Genomic DNA, 21546 nt, shown 5'->3' with positions numbered 1-21546 from the left:
GCAAAAATCAGAGACCCTTGGCCTAGGTAGAAATGTAGATTCATGGAAACAGAGCTTTATTCAGAGAGGTGCTGTTAGCATTAAAATGCACCCTCCTTTGGTGGCAAGTGAAAATTTTGAGCACTTGTTATGGAATTATAGTGAAAAAACAAGGATCAAATGGCATAACTGGCATCCCCCAGTTATGGAATTATAGTGAAAAAACAAGGTTCAAATGGCATCCCTGGAATAAAAAGGATCAGGGGATTTCAGGATCTGGTGGAAAACAGCATCCTTCAGGGCAGTGAAGCACCAGCCTTCCATTGCTGTGGCTTCTGCTGCTGCCTCACCACAATTTCTCCATGGGAACTTCTGTTCTGTGTCCTTCTGTGGGACTAAAGAGGAAAAAAAAAGGGGGGAAAGAACCCAAGAAAAATCCAACCAAGCAGAAACCCCCTGGCTCTTGTCCTGTGCAGAGGTGCAGCACAGGAGGAGGGGTGGGAGATGTCCTTGCTGCTGAGAGGAGCTGGGTGCTCAGGGATGGGGGGGACAGACAGACAGACAGACAGACAGACAGACAGACAGGTGGCTCAGCGTTTTGGGGAGAGCCTGGGGTCTGTTCCCAGGCAATTCCTGGCTCTGCTCTGAGCTTCTGCAGCAGCTGCTGAGGTCCTGCAGGGGCAGGAGACGTGGCTGGGAGGAGCAGGGTGTGCTCAGCATCCCCTATGCACAGGGAGAGCTGAATCCTCTCCTACTATTACTCCTCTGACTGTAAATATCTCAGAGACATTTACATGGTATTTCTTTTTAAGTATATAATGTTTTCATTCAAAAGTATCACAATTCTTAAAAGACCTGTCAGAGGCTCTGACATGTAATTAATTTCTCTAAAGCTCTTTTTTTGAAAGATACAACTGCATATATAGAACACCTGCACTTATTCACAATTCTGCAGGAAAAAAAGGTGCAGCTTCTTCTTCTTCTTCTTTGCTTTCTTCCCCCACTTCTCCATAAAAAGATTCTCCTTCACTTTGGATCCTCCTCTCCATCTCCCTCATGAGCTACAGCACTCAGGATGTGGAAGCTGTGTGTAAATAGGAGCTGGCACGTTGGGTTTTGTCTGGGTGTGAGTGGCTTTTTGTCTATTCAGCTTGAAGGGGAAACACTCTTGCAGCTTTAACTCCAGAGCAGCCACCACAGCTCAGGACCTTGTCCACCTCACAGAATTCCCAGTGTGCAGCTGAGCTTCCAGTCATGGGCTCATGGGCTGTTCCTTATTTTTTCCTGGTAGATTTATTTTCCTTCCTGTGCCTGGGCAGAGTTTTGAGCTCTGTGGTGTAATGGTGACACCCAGGAAATATGAATGAGGTGATGTTCAAGCAGCACTGGACAAATCCTTGTATTTATAGATGATATTGAGATGTAGATACATAGATTTAAGTGGCCAGGCACTGGATTCTGTGGCAATCATGACCAACTCATTTGTTTTATCCCCTCTAAGTGCACCCAGGGCATCCCTGTGACCATCCCTGGTTCTGCTGGGAAATGCCATCAGCCAAATCACTGCTGCTGCCCAAGGCAGAGTCTGCAGGGGCAGGAGCCCTCTCCAGCAGGTCCCTTGGCACAATTCCTCCTTGGGCTGGCACCTGGGGATCTGTGGAGCTGGAGAGGCTGAAGGGGATGTCACCTCCCCATGGCACCTCTGGCAGAGAGCAGTGATGGGCCTGTGTGCTTTGTAAACATCCACTCAGAAAAGCTGCAGCAGAAAATGGGCATTTCCTGGCTGACAAAGAAGCAAAGCAACGTGTTGCTCTCTTTGTAGAGGGCAGCCATTGAGCAGACACAATTTTTTGGTTGTTTAAAAGGATGGAATTTCCCCTTTTGTCTTTGTAAAATCAGTGTTAGCATGAACATGCTTAAATCCTAAAGTTTGGATGGGCTTAAGTGAGCAGCAGCTCCATCATTTATGTGACTGGAGGTGAGTGAGGGAATGTGTCCAGGATTTGTAGCTTTGCAATTTGGGTGTTTCCTTCTCTGTTCAAGGGTTCCTTCCAGCCCTGATCATTCTGGGATTCTGCAGTTCTGGGAATTTCTAGAACAGGAAATAATCTGGTTTTACTCCAAGGAACTGGTGAAGGGACATTCCACCAGGACCTTGCTCTGTGCTGGTGCAGCCTCAGCTGGGACAGCATTTTCCAGCCATGTTTGCCTCCACTCCAGCAGCACCAACACCCTTAACACCTCTTGAGTGTCTCAGGAGGTTTTTTAAAAGAGAACAAAAGCATCTTTCGGGTTTCTTGGCCCCCTGGATGAAGGACCTGCTGGAAGGCAGCAGGAGGTTTGTGGCAGAGGCTCCATTGTGGTGCTGTCTGTGTGCACGTGGGCTGGTCACTAACATGGTTTTGTATGGCCCTGTTAGCACCAGAAATAGGAAAATTGACAGGAATTGTGAGGAATGTGGCATTTCCTCAGCTGTGATGCTGAGGGTTTTTAGAGGCACTTGCAGACTTTCACCTGACCTGGGCAATAGGGCTGAAAGGGATTTCTCCAGGTCAGTGAGCCCTGGGTGTTGCTGCCACAGCTCTGCACCCTGCCCTTCTGTCCATTAATTTGTCCATCTTGTGCTTAAAATGAGTTGGATTATTGTTCAGCTCCACTGCTTGCTTCCTGCTGCTCCTTCCCCTCCATCTCCTTGCTGGCCAATGACTCTGTGCTGCCAGCTGTGATCTTAGCAGCCCAATGCCCTGAAGTCCATGGTGCAATCAGCAAAAATGCTTCTGAATTCTTCCCTGTGCCTGAACATGCTGTGCCTGTCCTTGAAGCACAGGCAGCCCCTCTGTGCTCCTGCCCTCCTCCTCCAGAGGCTGCAGCTCATCTGACCCCACGTCCCTTCCACCCACCATCCTCTTCCTCCATCCACTCTGGCTCCAGTCAAGTTCACAAACTTGGAGCTGGTGCCTGAGTTTCTTCCTGCCAGCTCTCCATAATATCCTGACCCCAGCAGTGCCTCTCTTCAGTGCCTGCCACCATCTGAAATTTGTATTCTCTCCTTTTTGTACCTCAGTCTTGTGTTCTGTGCTCTCCTGCTACCCAGTGTATTCTCTGCCCTTATCCCCCAGACCTCTCCTGCTTTCGTTTTTCTTGCCTGGGACCAGCTGTTCTTCTCCTCTTTGTTATCCCCAGCCTTCTGTTCCTTCCTGCTCTGCATCACATCCAGCTCCTTTGTCAGCTTCTCTTTCCCAGTTGCTGCCGGTTCTCCCCGTCCCTTTTGGGGTCTCACACTGGTCCCAAAGGTCCCCTTGTTCAGCAGGTCTCAGCAAACTGGGGCTGTCTGTCCCATCTGTAGCTCACTCTGTCTGACCCTGTGGGCAGGTGGCCCACCTGGACCCTCCTCAGTTCTTCCCAGCTGCTTTTTCTGGAGCTCAGCTCTGCTCTCTGGGTCACTGCAGTTGAGGAAAAGGCTTCTCCCCAAGCACATCCCCTTTGTTGCTGCATTTCATTGTCCTCATTGTCTTCTCCAGCCTTTGGATCTCTTCCACCAGGAACATCCCTGGTGTGTTCCCTCCCCCTTGTGCACACACATCCCCAGAAATCATAAACTATGAGATTAAGGGTCTGTGAACTCTCCCTTGGTGCCTGGGTGCTCATTGCTCTCCCCCATCTGTTCCTGCTCTCTCCATGAGGGCTGGCCCTTGAGTATCCATCAGAATCAAGGAAAGATGGACTCCTCCCTCATGGACAGGGCTTGGAGCAGCCTGGGGCAGTGGCAGGTGTCCCTGCCATGGCAGGGGGTGGCACTGGATGGGCTTTAATGTCCCTTTCCACCCAAACCACTCTGTGACACCTCAGCCCCCTCCCCAGCAGCCAGTGGTGGTTCTATGGTCCCCTGAGACCCCTCTGGTTCTCCCGAGGCTGAGAATATTTTATTAATATTTTCATTAATAGATATTCTAAAAAACTTAATTTATTAATACTTCTCCTAATTAAGGCACATTTAACAGGCAGGAGATATTATCAAGGAGACACGAAGCTGCAGCCTGGCAGTGGCAGATGCAGAGCACCTTCCACACTCAGACATTAATCCCCTTCATGGAAAAATAACTCTGATCTCTGGCCTGGCTTTTGGAGCCTCTCCTGCTGCAGCATGTCAGCAATGAGAGGGCACAGAGGGAGCTCAGGCTGTGGGGAGGGTGCTGGCAGCACAGGGGTCTCACCCCAGCAAACAGGCTGGTGCTGGAGAGCTCTGAGATGGGGATTTGCATCAAAGGAAAACTCTCGGGGTTAGTTAAATATTCCTCTAAATATGCAAAGGAATGGAGTTACTGATGCTTGTTATTCTTATCTTCCTCTCGGTGTCACAACATCTTGAAGTTGGGTGAAGGTTTCACTTACTAAGGCGGTTGTAAAGATTTCACGTTAATTAAGAGGACTCCACTGCAAATCTGAATATGAATGAAGTTTGGCTGCTGAACCCCAGGGCAATGAGTGCTGTGGGAACGGCAGACACTGACAAATGTTGATGTGAAAAGTAAAAAGCCAAACAAAAAAAAAAAAACCCAAACCCAGAAAAACACCTAAACCCTGCTGCAATCTAGTACCTGCTCTGTGAGAGAGAAAAAATTGAGTTTGAGTCGCCAGAAGAGCATAAAATAGATTTGGATTTGGATTTGCAGTCAAAGAGGTGAAATTCTGTCAGTCAGGATCCCTGATGAGGGTTCTCCAGTGCCAGCCCTGCCCAGGTTCCAGCCACATCACTCCATAGGCAGGTGGTGGCTTTGAAGGGTGGGGGGCCCTCAGAGGAGGAATGGGGAGATCTGGGCTGGATCCTCACCTCAGGTTCCTTGCTCTGGTCAAGCCCCACCAAGCCTGGAGTGCTCAGCACTCCCTGGAGCTGGAGCTGCTCCCACTGGGGGCAGCCATGGGGGTCTGGGCTTCCAGGGATGGAGCTCCCGTGGTGAACTGTGGCACTGGAGGTTCTGTTCCACCACAAAATGCTTTTTGGGGAAGTTTTCCATGCCTGCCAGTGCTTGGAAGGGCTGACAGTGAGGGTGAGCAGCTGTCACTCCACATCTGTGGTTTTTGCAGCTCCATCATAGAGTTGCTGTTGATGAACTGGGGTGAGTCCTCTCCTTCATCTCTGCACTGATCCATCTGGAGATGGATGACCTTTCCTGGCTGGACATGACTAATGTGCCTTTGCACAGCAATTTTGGGTGATGTGGAGGGTCCTGCAGAGGTGCTGAGCACCTCTCCCCCTCCCAGAGCAGGACCTGGGGGAAGGAAATGCTGATAACACAACATTTTCACCTTGCTGAAAATACATGGGACTTGGCTTTTGGAGTGGAAAAGTGACAAGCTGAGAGCCTAAATAAATTGGATTTGTCCTCTTAAGGAGGCTGCAGGCAGCGTGTGAGGCTGTGTGGGGGTGTTTTATTGTTGTTATTTTTTATTCACGGTTCCTTGAGCTGATCCTGGGGATTGCACTGACTGTGCTTGTGTTTCTGGAAATGTGCAGGTTGGCCAGATGCACTGGGGCATGGAGTGAACAGAAAGAGGTTAAATTGATGGATGACCAACAAGAGCAGGATTGTGCCTCAGAAGACCAAGAAACTATCCTGATTAATGGGGTGAAAGAAAATGGTAAGGAACTTAATTATGGTACATGAGGGAGCAGCGACAACTTGGAAGCCAACTTATTTTCCTAATTCCTTTTGTGCATTTAATATCAGCAGTTTGTGGGTATCTCTGCAATGTGGAGCAGGGGAGTAAATGGGTGTTTTCTGCCCAGGAATCATTCCAGCCATAAATCTACACCTTTTTAGGCCTTAACAAGAACTGCTCTTACCTGTGCATGGCTGGAAATGTTTATGTGCACATGCAGTTTGAATTAGAGTTTTTAATTTGGTTTCTTGGAGGAAAGAGTCATCCAGGACTTTGTAGCCCCTCTATCTGTTGGGAATTTTCCCCTCTCTTGGCATTACAATCCCATTAGGCAATATTAGCAAGATTTAGCTGAAGGATACTTAGTCCTTACAAACTGGGGAGAAATGAGAGATTGGGTGGGAGAAAGGAACTGGAATGAGTGGGAAGGGAAGGTTGGATTTGTGAGCTCGTTCCTGCCTGTGTCCCATCACCCAGCACATGGGATTCCCTGTCCTGTAATCCCTTTTCTGCACAGTGTTCCTGGGAGCCAGCAGCCAGGTGGGGAGGGATCAGCCCCTTGCAGCAGCCTCCCAGAATGCCCAACTTTGTATCTATTTCATTGATTCTATATTTGCTCTCAGAATAACTAATTAGGAGTAACAGTGCTCAGCTGTCTGAAACCCTGATTGAAATAAATAAGCTTCCAAGCATTTTCTGAGGTCATTTGGACTGTAATCTCTGGCCACAGTAAATGCAGAGGGGAAGCAGAGCCTGATGCTTTCATTCTTCAATGTATTTTATGTTTAATTTCATGGCTTTTTACATTTTGTATTGGCCCATAAATCTTGAGATAGAGAGATAGATATATTTTATTTATATATAAATTTGATCCTGTTAGGTGTCAAGGACTTGGTCCTCTGACATATGTTCAGATCTTTCTGTCAGCTCTGTACAAGTTGGTAGAGACAAATGTTCTTTGCCAAAACCTTGGAGCAGCTCCAGCCACGTGGGTGCCCATGAGGAGCCCACAGCTGGTGCTGGTGGCAGGTGATGCACATGCTCACCCTTGTTTGCCCCTGGGATGTAATTTGGGAGGTTCTGTCCATGTCAGCCCATCCCCTTCCTGACTACCCAGGGTGAAGCTGCAGCTGCTGGAGCTGCAAAGGGATTTTGTAGCCACGGTCCCTTTGTCTGAGCCAGGGGACAACAAAGTCAGTGCTGCCCTGGTCAGCAAGGAGGGGATTTTTAGAGCCTCACACCAATTCCATGGAATTCAATTAAACAGGGCTTTAAAAGTGCTTTAATTAGACATAACACTGCTTTAGGTTAGAAGAGACCTTAAAGCCCATCCAGTGCCACCCCCTGCCATGGGCAGGGACACTTTCCACTCTTCCAGGTTGCTCCAAGCTCCATCCAACCTTGGACACTTCCAGGGATCTCTGGGCACCCTGTGCCAGGGCCTCCCCACTTTCAGAGCTCAGAATTCCTTGCCCACATCCCATCCCAGCCTCCCCTCTGTCAGTTTAAACTTTCAGTTTGAACACTGCTGTGTGGGAGTTGCTGCTGAATCCAAGGCCAGGAGCCAGCACAAACTCTGGAGCTGCCACCTCCCCTTGCCCATGTGCTGTGGGGTGGATGCTGAGGGAAACTGGGAAAAGTTTTGGTTTTGCATTTTCTGTGTGAACTGTATTCCCTTGAGCATCACTTGAACACAGGCCTGATTTTAGGCTGATAGGGAGCCCCAGAAAATCAGGGTTTGGCATTTGTATTTTCCAAGAGTTAAGTTCACTCACACAAGTATAAACCTAAAGAAACACCCAGAGAGGGTTTATTTTATATAATAGCAGCTTTGCCTATTGAACACAGCTTTTGAGATTGAATTTCAGCTTTCTGCCTCCCCCTTCTTTGAGTCTTACAGCATTCACAGACATTCTTCTTTTATCCTCAAATTTTCCATGCTTCCTGTCAGCTCCAAGCTGATTTTTATTTTATTTTACTTCTGAAGTGGAACTGCACTGGTTAATTTGTTTTGGTGCTTAAGGAAAAAGATACCACCTCTGCATTTCTGATCTGAAGACTGGTGGGAGGGACTCAAAAATCAGCTTTTTTATTTATTTCCTTTTTTTAACCATTTTCAAGCAAGCCAGTCTGGCCTTTCCCAAGTCATATGTGTTGAAGATGATGACAGGCATTGCACTGCACTTCTGGCTGGAGTTAGGGAGGCTTTGGGAAAAGGTTTAAAGTCCTGGGAGCGCTGTGAGGCTCCAGCTGCAGTTTGTGCTTTGTTCAGGCTTCACTGATGGCTCCATCCCTAAGGCCCCTGTAGCACAAAACTTACTGGAGTGAAATGAGGGGGGTTTTGATCTCCTCCTGCAAGGAGTGGGGCAGGCACCCCACTCCTTCCATGGCATCCTGTTCCTTTCCATCCTCCCCACCTGGGGGTTTTCCTTTGTGCTGGTGGTACCTGTGCCAGCACCAACCTCCCCTCCCCAGGCTGCCAAGGATGCAGGAGATTCACTTTCCTCTCAGTTTGGAATAAGAGCACTAGTGGAAGGTCGCAGCAGCCAAATAAATCCCTTTGCATGCTCCATTTAATGCCAAGTCCTGGTGCTCCAGTTGTGTTTTAAAGCACTTGTCCCTCCTTGGAAAGCTTTGGCTCTCACCCCTCTGCCTTCAGCAGAGCCACCAAAAAGGAGAGACCTGAGCCATGACAAAAGCAGCTGGCTCAGAGTCGGCAGAGCTCTCTGGCTGAGATGAATGCACTCATTGGAATATATTTTTTTTTAATACAGAGATATCAGAGCGTGTTCATGGATGAAAAGACATCGTATTTAAATTTCAAGGGTCATACTGTCCGTTGAGCCAAGAGTCAGATAAAAGTACATTCATAACTTTATTCTGCCATAAAAGAAGCGCAACGAGGTAAAACTAAAAAAATCCTTAGGTTAAAAAAATCCTTACATGACTAAAAAGGCATTTTTAGCGATTAGGGAAGAATGGCAAACCCCACAATAATTCTAACAATAATTGCTTTAAACCCTGTGTTATCTTCTGCCTTCCCTTGGCGTGGACAGTGACAAAAAGACCGCTGGGTTTTTTAAATCAGCCATCACTCCCTGACTCCAGAGCAGTAAAGCAGCTCAGGTGTGTGCAAGCTCAGACCCTGCAGGGGGGGTGCTTTGTTTCTTTAAGAATCTCACTTTCCTGTTAATTTTTTCAATGTTAATGAGAACATTTTTATTAGGCTTGTTTTGTTTTTTTAATAACATTGTGAGGTTTGAGAGGCAGTTTCCAGGTAACCGTATGGATATGAGGGGGGGAAGAGCGGATGCGTCGCGTGTTTTAAATGTACTCTTGTACCTCTTCCAGCTGGCTGCAGGGAGCAGCCTGTTTACCTCTGCCTTCCACACACACCACCACGTTCACTGGATCCAGGATTGCTGGGAAGGGCTTCCCAAAGGAGCACTTGGGAAAAGTCACTGGGAGAAGGGGAGCGGGGTGGCGAGCCTGAAACCTTTAAGGGTGGTAACCTTTGTAACCCTCTCTCCTTTTCTACCTCCAAGGGCAGTTTGGTTGTGGCTGAATAGGGGATAGGTGGTAACCCCTGTGTGTTTCTCTCCCTCTGCTCCATCCCGCAGAGTCGCACGCCCTGGACGCCGATGAGAGGCCCTGCAGCGCGGCCGAGGCAGTGGCGCCGTTCCCGGCGCTGAGCGCGGCTCCCAGGGAGGGCCCCGCGTGCCACCGCGTCCCCACGGCCAAGAAGCCGTGCCTGCTGAGCCCCCCGTCACCCCTGCGCCTCACCGATGTCCCCGAGCACGCCTCGGACGACTCCTCGGCCCACGCCATCTCCCTGACGTCCTGCGTGACCAAGGGCATGAGCTCGTGGTCGCTGCCGGGCGACTGCGAGAAGGCTCCTTTCAGCATGATGGAGCCCGGGGGGATGTCGGCGCTGACGGGAGACTGCCTGATGCAGCCGAGCCGGACCTGCCTGGGCTGCTTCATTGAATCCAAGGACGGCATCGATGCGGAGCCGGGAATAAGCTTGAAAGTGGGGGATATAAATAGGGATTATGACACCTGTTCGGTCTCTGATATAGGGATTCACTGCATGAGCACAGGAGAAACCATGAGATATGGGGATCAACTGCTTTCAGACCAGCTTTTAAGCTTCCCTATGCATAAATCGAGGGCAGCGGACAAAAGAGATGCAGAGAAATCTGACAGTGATTCAGAGGACCCCACTCAGAAAAATTATTACGAGGGATTACTATTAGACAAATGCAATGGTGAGGAACCTTTACTAACAAATCCCAACCAGGAATGGGGCTATTTTGAATCTTTCATTAGTGAAAGTAAAATTGAGCTGCTTGACCTCTGCTCCAAAAATGAGCTTTCTGTAAATCTGTTTTCTGAGGAAGACGTGGACAATTACATGTTCGATGATGACGATTCCACCTTGGGAAGTGATGTCTGCTCCCTAAAGATTAGATACGAATCTTTCCAGGACAATGTGCGGGAGAAGACCACCACGCTACAAGAGGACGCCCAGTTCAACTTCTTCCCCAGCGTGTTCAGCAACTGCACCAAAAGGGACAGCAGGAGCACCCTGAAAAGGGGGCCCAGCGGTGCCACCGACCCTTCTCAATTCAAATCCGAGGAAGGCATCATCTGGGGGGAGGAGGAGGAGGACGGCGAGGAAGAGGATGGCGAGGAGGAGGAGAAAGCTGCCTTAAATAAATCTTGCAACAGCACAGAGATGGTGCAGTACGTGGGCTCCAAGAGGAGCCACTTCTTGGACTCGGTGAATTCCACAGAGGACTCTGGGGAGTTCAGCGACGACAGCACCTGCACGGAGTCCTCCTACGACGTGCTGCGAGACATCAAGGACTGCAGCCGGTACCTGGCCCGGGACCACTCCGGCTCCTTCATCCAGCAGAACTACGGGCTGCGGGCCAAGAGGAAAGTGCGATACAGCGACGACTACCTGTACGATGTGGACTCCATCGAGAACGAGAAGATCCTGGACAAGAAGGAGTGGCTCCCAGACGGGCCCAAGGAGGAGGACGACGACGAGTGGTGCCCCAAGAAACGGCGAAAAGTCTCTCGCAAGGAGCCCCCCGTGATCATCAAGTACATCATCATTAACAGGTTTAAAGGGGAGAAGCATATGCTGGTGAAGCTCAGCAAAGTGGATGCCAACGAGACAACTGTTACTCTGAACGAGGAGCTGCTCAGCAAATACAAGAAGCTGGCCCCACTGAAGGGCTTCTGGCAGGAGAGGCAGCAGAGCCGGCTGGATTTGCTCAGATCGTCTCTCTACCACAAGCAGAATTTCTATCTTAACGGCTCAGATGCTTCGTTCCTCCCTCACCCACGGAAGCGAAAATGCAAGCTAGCAAACAGGCACCGGATTCAAAGAATTAAAGCCATCGAGCAATCAGTGAACAAGCTGGGCTCTTGCTCCTCTGATCACAAGCAGCCTTGCAGCAGTAAGGAGGACGTGGGCCTGAAAGGGCTGCCGGCATTAGCCATTGCCACCCCCAGCTGTGCCAACGGATTGCACGTCCACGACATCGCGGGCATCGCCGTGAAATGCAAACCGCAGGAGCGGGAGCACAAGGGGACGGAGCGGAAAGTGCTCCGCAGAATCAAATTCAAAAGTGAGGCCAGGTTGAAGTGCAAGAAGATTAAAGCTGCCACCAGTACGGCAGAGGACTCCCCAGCACTGGAAAACCAGGACTCCGCAGCGCGTCTGAAGGACGAAAACAGTCCCTGTGCTTCAGACAACTCCCATCTCCCAGAGTGCCACGAGGATAAGGTTGCTAAAAATTCTCCTTTCCTACCATCCACCTCCTCTTCAGACAAGCCTCTGCCATCTGCTAATATCACCACCAATGTACCCCTGATCCCCGGAGGGTATCTGCAGACGTTGTTAGATGCTTCGGATCTGTCGAGCAACACGGGTATCCCGTACTTCGCCCAGCACCCCTCCGAGCAGCAGCAGCAGCAGCAGCAGCAGCAGCAGCACCCGCTCCCCAGCATCGTCCCGCCGGAAAAGCCCTTCCCGCCCCTGCAGCCGGCGCAGAGCTGCGTGCTCTCCCCACCCTCCGAGTCGGAGCTGCAGCAGTCGCCCGGCCACTTGGAGATGGAGCAGGGCGGCTTCGGCAGCATGTGGCCGGCCAGCAAGGGCAGCGAGCGCCAGGACTTCCCCGGGGACGTGCCGGAGGCGGCCGGAATGCCGAGCGAGTTCGCGCCGGGCACGGACGGCCTCCCCGCCTCTGGATACACTCAAGTCAATCTGAATAGCGGCAAATTGCTATACCAAAAAAATTACATGCCGGATAGCCAACAAGTGCAGTCTGATGATTCTTATCAGTCATGTCATTTCAATAATGGAGAGGGGCGCTTTCATTTCCAACGAGGTACACTCAGTACGGATGATGGCAGGCTCATTAGTTTTGATTCAGTGGGTTCATTGTCAGTTAGTTCTAGCAATTACAGTTCTTTAAGTTTAAAGTCTTGTGAAAAGGACGGCGAGGATGATATTAATGATGATTTCTTGGCCCACTGCAGTCCCAAGCTAGTGATCCAGCAGAGCATAGATGAAATCACCCCTTTGAAGGAGTCCACGGACCTTTTAGACATTTCCAACTTCACGCCTGATAGGTTCCGCCAGTCGTCGCTTTCGGAGATGTCCCCTCCAGACACTCCCAACCTGTCCCCACAGATAGCTGGCTCTGATGCCAAGCCTCTGGGCACCCTGAAGGGCTTTCAGGAGAGCCCCCAGGCCTCCCTCAACAGTTCCGAGAAGGTCAAGTGGAACTGTGGGGTCCTGCAGACCGAGGATCAGGCAGATAATGGGTTTGCTTTAAATAATCACCAGTTCCAGTTCCATATGTTCAACGATGAAGATTCTGTCAGCCTTCTCGAAAAGAGTCCATGCTTGTCAACATTTAATGAGCCATCTGGTCAAATTAGCACCAATAGCAAAGTGTCAAAATCGAAGAGGAAAAGTTCATCCAGCAAGAATGTGGGTACAAACCAAAGCTCTTCCCAGAAAGCCACCCGGAAAAAATCACCCAAAACCAACAAAGGAACCGATAAGCCGCAAGGGAAAAACTCCAGGCAGGCACCCAAATCCACTAGGAAAGGGAAAAATGCAGCAGGAGTCAATGGTGAGAAGGCTCCAGCTGTTGGTGGCAGGGTGGTCACTCAGCTGGGCACCGTGGCCACGGCCACCAAGGGCGTGGCCGAGGGCACTCAGCACTGCGGCCTGGCAGGGGTGAAGCTGGGCAAGCACAACGGGCTCTCTGGAGAGTGGGCACTGGGAAAAGAGGGGGGCACGGGCTGGTCAGAAGCCAGCCTGGGCAACGCCACCAGCCTCCTGGACGACGACCAGAGGGAGTTTGAGGAACCCTCCAACATCCTGTCCAACATCGCGTCGGGAATGGCCGATGTGCAGAGGTTTATGATGGCCTCCATTGAGCCCTTGTGGGGGCCCGTCGGCCACAACAGCGTTCCAGACATATTCCGGTCACCGGAGTCCAACAGCCTGAAACTGAAAACTCTTAAAATTTTGGCAGGGACATCCCAAGAGTCGAAGAAGAAGGCGAACGGTGGCTCGCCGGGGGCGGCGAAGAACCACAAGTCGAACAACAAGGGCTCAAGCAAAAACAGCAAAGCTGTGACCTGCGACCCCGGTCGCCCCAACTGCTCCACCGGGTTCACCACAGACATTCACGCTCCCTTTTTTGATAAAAACTATAGTAACCTGAGCACTTTAGGCAATAATGGACCTACCCATAAAAAACTCTACCGTCATAAATCCAGTTCGAAATCACTGAGGGATGAGAACTGTAAAATCAAGCGGACGGACCGCGAACAGCCCCACAAGGACCCACCCGTGACAGCTGCTTTTGAGAAACTGAGGTAATGCTGCACCAAACTGGCTGGAATGCCCCTAACCTCCCTCCCACCTGCTAGGCCTGCTGTTCCTCAGTTTTTCCTTCCTGAAAGCAAAAGTTTGCATGAGAAAAAAAAAAAAAAAAAAAGACATTCCCCTTTTACAGTTTTGGTTGGTTTTGGTTTTGGGGTTGGTTTCTTTTTTTGTTTGTTTGGTTTTTTTAATTATTATTTTTAAATGCATGAAAATACTTATGACTTGCAAGCTACCTAAAAGAATGACCAATTTTCTGGCTTGGCTGGGGTTAAAAAAACTAACAAGGCTACTCTTTTCTGCTGTTTGGCTTCTTCAGTTTTTAATTACTTATTTATTGGGGGAAAAACAAAAACAAAAACTAAAAAAAAAAAAAAAAAAAAAGATTACACGCTCTTTTTAATGATTTTGACAAGGAAAGACTTTTTTTTTTTTTTGGAACATTTTGTAAAAAATAAACCACAAAAAAAAAAAAAAGAGGTTCTGCATCCAAAAGCCAAGATCTCAAAACCTAAAGGCTCTTTACTTTGCAAATGAGAACTCGTTCCTAATTGAGCTTCACGTGTGGCAATTTTTGAGTGCTTTCTGGCCCCCTCTGCTGTTGTGTCTCCTAACCTGCATCATCTAAAGCTGCATCTTCTCTACCCGCCCGCCTTTAGCGCGTTCGCTCCGTCGTGGTGACTCCGGACGAGCTAACTAAGATGGCATCAAATGTTTGATTTTTTCCTGCAGGGAATCAGACTCCATTCTTCTTAAAGCAGAAACAGCATTTTTGGGTTTTCCTGTATTTGAAGAAGAGACTCCCTTTTCTAGAAAGACGGTTGATGTTTGGTTCTTTTCTTACCATTTTTTTTTTTCCCGGTTGTTTTTTCTTTTTTTTCCCCCATCGGTTCCTTTTCGAAATCTGCCTTGTGGTCTGTTGAAATGTAAGTGCTGAAATGAAGAGTTTGAAATTGTGGGAATTTTATTATTTGAAAGCAAACCTAATCTGGTATTCTCTGTGAAAGACTGTTTTAAAAGTCATACTGTTGTACAGTAGTTTATGCACTATTACCCACAACAACAAAAAATTGTGCCAAACTATGAACAAGTGACTGTATTGTATATATTTTTACTTCTCTATCAACATTGGGTTGTGAGTGTTTTCTGCAGCTATGCCTTTTGGTTTTACTAGAAACATTCCAGTTGTTAAGTACTAACCACCCCCCTTCGAAAGCACCTGTAACTCACGATGACAAACGATATTGTTCACTGATACAACTTACCAAAAGTTTTATGGACATGACTAGAAGTGTGCCAAATTTACTTACCTCATTTCATGGATTCACCCTGTGGTTTAAAGCTCATAAAGGGAAGAAAAAAAAAAAAAAGGAAACAAAAAGGGGGGAAAAAAAAAAGAAAAAAAGGAACTTTGAAACCGATGCTGGGAAATGGTAACGTCCTCTCTTTGAAACCACGAGCAGAAAAACTTAATAGTGAAATGTTGAGTTTCATTATAGGAGAGAGTTGCAATGGTGGAGGAGTTCAGAAAACCACTGACGGTAAGTTTGCCAGGAACTCAAGTGTCTGCATCTAGAGACTACAGAACAGCTGCTTTTCAAGTGTCTGTTTTCTTAAAGCAAAACCTGTAGCTGAAGATCATTTGAAATGCAAAGTTACATTGCTAATTCTTTGTATCTCAGTTTTATATATTTTATAAGAACCTGGGATAAATTCTGAAATAGGTATAAAAACAGAACTAATACATTTCATACATTGAGTGCTATTCACTTTTCCTTTGAATAGTTTCTTAAGCATTTTCGATGCAGAGCCTGTCAGAAGCGCTCTCCCATCATGGCTTTGGTGTTTCCTCCATGTCTAACCTTGCGATGCCAATATAGTTTGAACTTTCAAAAGCAGAGTCATTCATTTAAAATACAACTCTGAACCTTTTCTTTGATTCAGTTCATGAAACAAATACAACCAATGGAGCTATTTGTGATCTCACCAATCAGGGCCGGATCATGACTGGACTTTATTAAGACAGCGTTAAGTACTGAATGCTAAATGTATCCTCAAAAGGCCTTATTTGTAACCCTCCTCACCACACCCTCGCCCTCCACGAGAATAAGGAACCCAACAAAGATCTGTTTTCCTTGTGCAACTGAGAGCCTGTGCTTTTTGCTGCTGATTTCTCATGAAAAGCCTTGATATGCAAGAGCCCTGGGAGCGATTGGGAGCAGAGGGATGTGAGGCTTGGACACCTTATGCAGTAGCAGGCGGTGAGGAAGAGGAGCCTTTCTAGCAGTGGACAGATCACGTTGCTGATACGGCCACAGGCGTAGATGTGGTGTCACACAGAGAGCAGGACTGGGCTCAGGTTTCCTCCCAAGTCAGTTTTTTTCCACCCATGCACCAGGCAAAGCAGCAGAATTGGTTTAAGTTAATTTAGCAGAAAAGCAGAGTGATCACTTAAAATCAAAGTGGAAATGCAGAGTGTTAGTTTAGAATCATGTTTTCAGCTCTTACAGATCATGGGGTGCAGCTCAGCTCAGCTCTGCGATCCCAGACAGAACAGCTTGGTAGTTCCATTGTGTTTTATTTAACAGATGAAAGGACAAACTCTGGAAAAAAAAAATAGTAATTAAAAAAACATCCTGTAAGTTCATTTTTTCCCAGAATAAATGCTGGTGTTGCCTGGAGTGGGTTGCTCTGGATGAGAGTGGTCCCTGGTGCCCCGTGGCTTGCAGAGTCCCACCCCAGCTCTGCCTCCAGGAGGGAGATCCAGAAGATGCTCAGGATTTCCTCTGGAGACAAGAGCTGTGGTAGGCCTCCATCCCTGGGCTCTGGGCTGGCCTGCAGCCACCACACTCTCCCTGCTTCCCCAGCAGTTCTCTTTTCTATTCACAGGCTCATCCAATACTACAAGCTCCACCCAATGCTGTGGTGTTGGCATATCCCAGTTTTTGATCATTCCCCCCACGTGCTGCAGGAGTGGGTCTGGCAGCTCCCTTCCTTGGGATGTTCTGGCTGCTGCTCTTACAGAGACAGGTCAGGCCCAGGCCTGGGATGTGGCACAGACCTTCTTTCTGACCCAGAACCATCAGTTGAAAGCACATTTCACCTGGCCTGCACTGTGCTCCTTATGGTTAATGTTATGAATATGGGACTTGAATAAAACCCCTTGTTCTGGATGGGATAGCAATACTTCCTGCATGTGAGGAATGTGCAATAGGGCATGAAGATCAGGCATGAAACATATCAACTGTTTTATCCATGAATACCCAGCTGGGTGTTTCAGAACAGTGTTAATCACAATTCCAGCTGCCTTGTTGCTCTCCTTCAGTCCTTCTGCCGTTTCAGTTGCTGACAGCTTTGGTGGTCATCCCATGTCCTCCAAAAATCTCTGCTGGGGAGCTGTTAAAGAGCCTGGGTCCCTCATGCTGTGGCACTGGCCCTTCCCTGTGTCTGAAAAGGTCATTGCTCTGCTGCCTGACCCCAACATTTAGGCATTGCCTTGAGCCAAGCATTTGCCCTCCTCCCTTTTGATCTTTACAGAGTATTTGGGTGGGAAGGAACCTTTGAAGGCCATCTAGTCCACCTCCCCTGCAAAAAGCAGGGACATCTTCTACTAGACCAAGTTGCTCAGAGCCCTGTCTGACCTGACCTTGAATGTTTCCAGGGAGGGGACAGCCACCACCTCTCTGGGCAACCTGAGCCAGCGTTTCGCCACCCTCATAAAAAATTTCTTTCTCAAGTCCTTGTTGGCAGGGCTGCTCTAAATCCCTTCATTCTCAGCCTGTGGATCCCAGGGATTGCCCATCCCAGGTGCAGCACATCACATTTGGCCTTGTTGAACCTTCTGAGGTTCCCCTGGGCCCACTTCCCTGTCCCTGTGGATGTCAGTCTGTCCCTCAGGTGTGTTAAGCTCCCCACTCTGTTTGGTGTCATCTGCAAACCTGCTGAGGGGGCTCAATCCCAGTGTCTACGTCATTGGTGAAGCTATTCCACGTTGCTGGTCCCAGGACAGACCCCTGAGGGACAGCACTCAGCACTGATTCCTCCTGGACAGTGAGCTGTTGACCACTGCCCTCTGGATGGGACTGTCCAACCAGCTCCTCATCTGCAGAGCACTCCATCCTTCAAATCCATCTCTCTTCAGTTTAGAAGGGTGTTGTGAGGGACTGTGTGAAAGGCTTTACAGAAGTCTGGAGAAATGGCACCTGGAGCCCTTCTCTTGTCCATGGATGCAGTCACTCCATCCTAGAAGGCCACTGGGCTGGCCAGGCAGGATTGCCCTTGGTGAAGCTGGCTGTCCTGAGTCACCTCCCTGTCCCCCAGGAGCCCCAGCAGAGTTTCTAGGAGGGTCTGGTCCTGGTGTTCCCAGGCACAGAGGGGAGGCTGGCAGGGCAGTGGTTCCATGGTTTCGTTTTCCAGTCATCCAAGACTTCACCCGACTGCCAGGACTTTTCAGGTACTGTGGAGGGTGGCTTGGCAACTTCATCAGCCAATTCCCTCTGGGATGCATCTCATCAGGTTCCACAGTCTTAGGTATATTCAGGTTCCTCAGATGGTCACAAACTTGATATTTTCTTATAGTGGGAGGGACTTTGCTCCTCCAATCCCTGTCCTATGGTTCCCCCACTCATGGGAGATGGAAAGAGAGGTTTCCTCAGCCTTCTCATCCATTGTTACCAGTCTGCCAATTGTGTCACACCTGCTTTGACCCTTCTTTTTCATGCTGACACACCTGTAGAGGCCCTTGTTATTCTTCATGTCTCTTGCCACATGCAGCTCCATCTGCACCTTGCCTTCCTCACCCTGTCCCTGAACAACCTGACAGTATCCCAGTCCTCTTCCCAGGATATCTGTCCCTGCTTCTGCTGCCTGTGCATCTCCTCCTGCCCTTCAGCCTGACCAGCAGGTCCCAATGTAGCCAGGCCAATCTCTTGCCTTCCTTGCCTGATTTCTTACACCTGGGGATTGAGAGCTCTTGCTTTCTATGAAAAGCATCCTGAAAGATCTGCCAGCTCTGTCGTGCTCCCTTGTCCCCAAGGGCAGTTTCCCAGGGGATCCTCCTGATCAACTCCTTGAGGAGCCGGCACTTTACTTTCCTAGGATTCATCTCCACCTGCCTGTCACTACCTCAAGGTTTTCACTTCCCACCTTTGCCTCATCCCTCACCATACAAGCTCTTGTTCTCCAATTGCATTTTTGTTTTTCATGGCAGTGCTCACAGCTGCCACCCCACACCCCTGGGCTCCCTGCCCTGCTTGTGCTGGCTCCCACCTTGGCCCATCCTCTTGCCCAGTCCCAGTGCAGCTTCCATCCTCCTCTTGCATCTTCTCACTGGGCTCTGGGAGCTCATCTTGCTCTTGGGAGCAATGGATCCAAGCCACACAAAAGATGTTTATTCTGCAGTATCCCTTAAAATGTCTTTTCTGCTTCATCTCTTTTCACTCCTGCTCCAGAGCAGGATGGGAGGACAGTGCCAGCAGTGCTGCTGAGCCGTGGTGTCACCGTGGTCTGGGTGACTTAGAATTGGCACTGGTGTTACAAAGCAGGGACTGGGCACTTCCAAAGGTTGTAAAATCCACCTGAGAGGAGAATTCCCCAAGGCAAGGTGGTACTCACTGCTCTGCCATAGGAGCATGGGTCTCCCATGGCACAGGAATAGGAGAGATGTCCTGCAGAAAGGAATCCTGCAGCAGGAGCCAACCCAGCCCACGGCCATCAATTGCATTTAGAGGTTTTGTAAATAAAAAAATATCATTGATGGGGATTCAATAAAAACCTTTTGGTTTTTATTACAAAATACATCTTACCAGGTTTACATCTTGCTTTTTTTTTTTTTTTTTTTTAGCATAGGAGGATGGATGTTTTTAAAAAACATCATCAATTGTGAACCAGAGGTAGCCAGGCATATTGGGAGGAGGAGGAGGAGGAGGAGAGCAGGGGCAGCCATAGGACTGTCCTTGCCATGCTGTGCTGTCCTGCTGAGGCTGGGTCAGCTCAGAGAGGAGAAGCCAAGGCTGGCTGGTGATTGCTTGGAGGAACCATTGCTGCACCGTTTGCTCTTTAAAAAATCAGGATTGCTGTTAATTTTTTCAGCATTATGGGCCAAACAAGCCAGGAACCAAAATAAAGATGTTTTAAGCATTGTCATCCTTTAGCTGCTGGGCCATGCTCTTTCTCTAAGCTCCCAATCTAGCAGAGCACTTAGGTGGGAGCTCACTCCCAAGTGCTTTCCCAGCCAGTGATGTCAAGTCCCAAGAGAAACTCCCCTGAAGTCAGGGTAAGTGGGAGGAGGATCAGGAGTGTGGACTTGGGTTGGTGCAGGATCAGGCCTTTACTTTCTCAGCTCAGTGTGTTGGACTTTGCCTGTGCAGCTCCCAGGGTATCCAGAGGAGGTTGCATGGTTCAAACCACTGACATCTATTGGAGAATGTGCCTCTTTATATCTTCAGCATGTGAAATAATGCAAAAAAAAAAAGAAAAAAAAAGGAAAAAAAAAAGAAAAATATATAAAATAAACCAAGTACAATGTCTGTGGTAGAAGCAAGGCTTTTCAAATCTGTTTCTCAGGTAAACAAGTGACACTAATGACAGTGGAGTAACAGCCATCTAAGGGAATTGGGATCTGAAGCAGGAGGATTCCCTCCATCTCGCAGGACGCTTGGGTTGCCAGACACGTTTACTGAGCCTTTAAACACTTGGTGCAAAAGGAAACAAGAAATAAAATTGGTCTTTTCACTACCCTTCACTAGCTAGACAGACAGACAGACAGACGTCCATTTCTAAAGCACAAAGGGAAGACTTAAACCTAGACTAAACCACACACAAACACAGAACCAAGGTACCAGTGAAACTCCTTTTGTCTCTTACTCCCGGTGGGAAGCAGGGTAGAAATCCAAGGAGCTGCTCTGTTCCGCTGCCCCGGCGCCGCCGGGCGCCTCGACTGCTGCCTCCAGAGATGTGAATGTACTGCTCCTTGAGTTCCCTTCCATAGAACTAGAGGCACCTCGTTAGGAAGTTGCTCCTGTTTTATGGTGCTAAAGAAAACTTTTATTCCCCCCCTCGAGCGTTTAAGAACTATTAAATGGCCCTTTTTATGAATGTAACATATCCATTTCTGTTCCACATTTTACACTGCAATTTTAACATGTTTGGAAATGATTTGCCTTTTTTCTTTTAGAATAAGCTTTATAAATATTCTGTAGAGTCAATTGAAGTATAATTCTTAAGGATCACTCTAAGACGCCTACAAAATCTTGTATATTTTTAAGTGTGCCAATTTGTAAAATATTTTGTAAGTGTATATTTTTCTTAGAAAAGTGCTGTGAAGTGTTTGTATGTGTGAGGTTTCCCTTTTTTTGCACCTTCGGGTGTTAATAAAAGGATGTATACTTAAGAGTTTCTGGTTTTAAAAACCAAAATACAAAGAAAAAAATTAAACTTTTGTTGGGAATTTTGTAATAAAAAGAAATGTTGTGAAAGAGTGTAGTGATATTGTGTAAAGGAAACTGGAAAATTTGTGAGCGCTTTGCTGTTTTATAGATCCTCTTGTAAATTATTCTTGTAATATTTTGGGTTTTGTTGTTCTTGTTGCAAAGGTTTTAAATATTTGTGACTGACTCTGTATGGTGAAAACGTCATATTGTTAACTTGCTGAGTTTTGTTATATTGTTTATGGAATAAATAAAAAAATTTAAAATCTCATTTTAAGATCATGTATGAAGAAGAAATTAAAACTGCCGTTTATTGAATATTAGGAATCGTTTCTTTAACCAAATCTGTCTGGCTGCCCCCTCCCGTGGCACTCCAGGCTCCACCTAATTGGGCTGATGCTCCTTAGTGGGAAGCACATCGGGGAGGGAGGTGGGGAAAAGTGGGGGAAAAGGCTTGGATCACTTCTGCTGTGAAGTGGGGCTGCTTTAACTGAGAAATGGAGACTTCAGCAAGGCAAGGCACAGTTCAGGCTTTGCCTTCCTCGGGAGGGTTTGCCCAAA

At 48.2% G+C, this 21546-nt stretch overlaps 1 protein-coding gene across 3 annotated transcripts in view; it reads left to right on the top strand.

Annotated features, from left to right (window-relative positions):
* NEXMIF (neurite extension and migration factor) overlaps positions 1 to 21303 on the top strand; it is a 180149-nt gene extending 158846 nt beyond the window's left edge. For all 3 annotated transcript variants that reach the window (XM_077186016.1, XM_077186015.1, XM_077186017.1), the window contains 2 exons: positions 5495 to 5619; positions 9261 to 21303. In XM_077186016.1, the coding sequence (XP_077042131.1) occupies positions 5544 to 5619; positions 9261 to 13555 (4371 nt within the window). In that variant the 5' untranslated portion in view covers positions 5495 to 5543 and the 3' untranslated portion in view covers positions 13556 to 21303. The remainder of the gene's footprint in view (positions 1 to 5494; positions 5620 to 9260) is intronic.
* Positions 21304 to 21546: the final 243 nt, after the last annotated feature.

The sequence above is a fragment of the Agelaius phoeniceus genome, chromosome 14, assembly GCF_051311805.1.
Source record: "Agelaius phoeniceus isolate bAgePho1 chromosome 14, bAgePho1.hap1, whole genome shotgun sequence".
In the NCBI taxonomy this organism is placed as follows: Eukaryota; Metazoa; Chordata; class Aves; order Passeriformes; family Icteridae; genus Agelaius; species Agelaius phoeniceus.
Note: the sequence above shows the minus strand (reverse complement) of the source record. Positions and strands in the feature narration are given on the sequence as shown.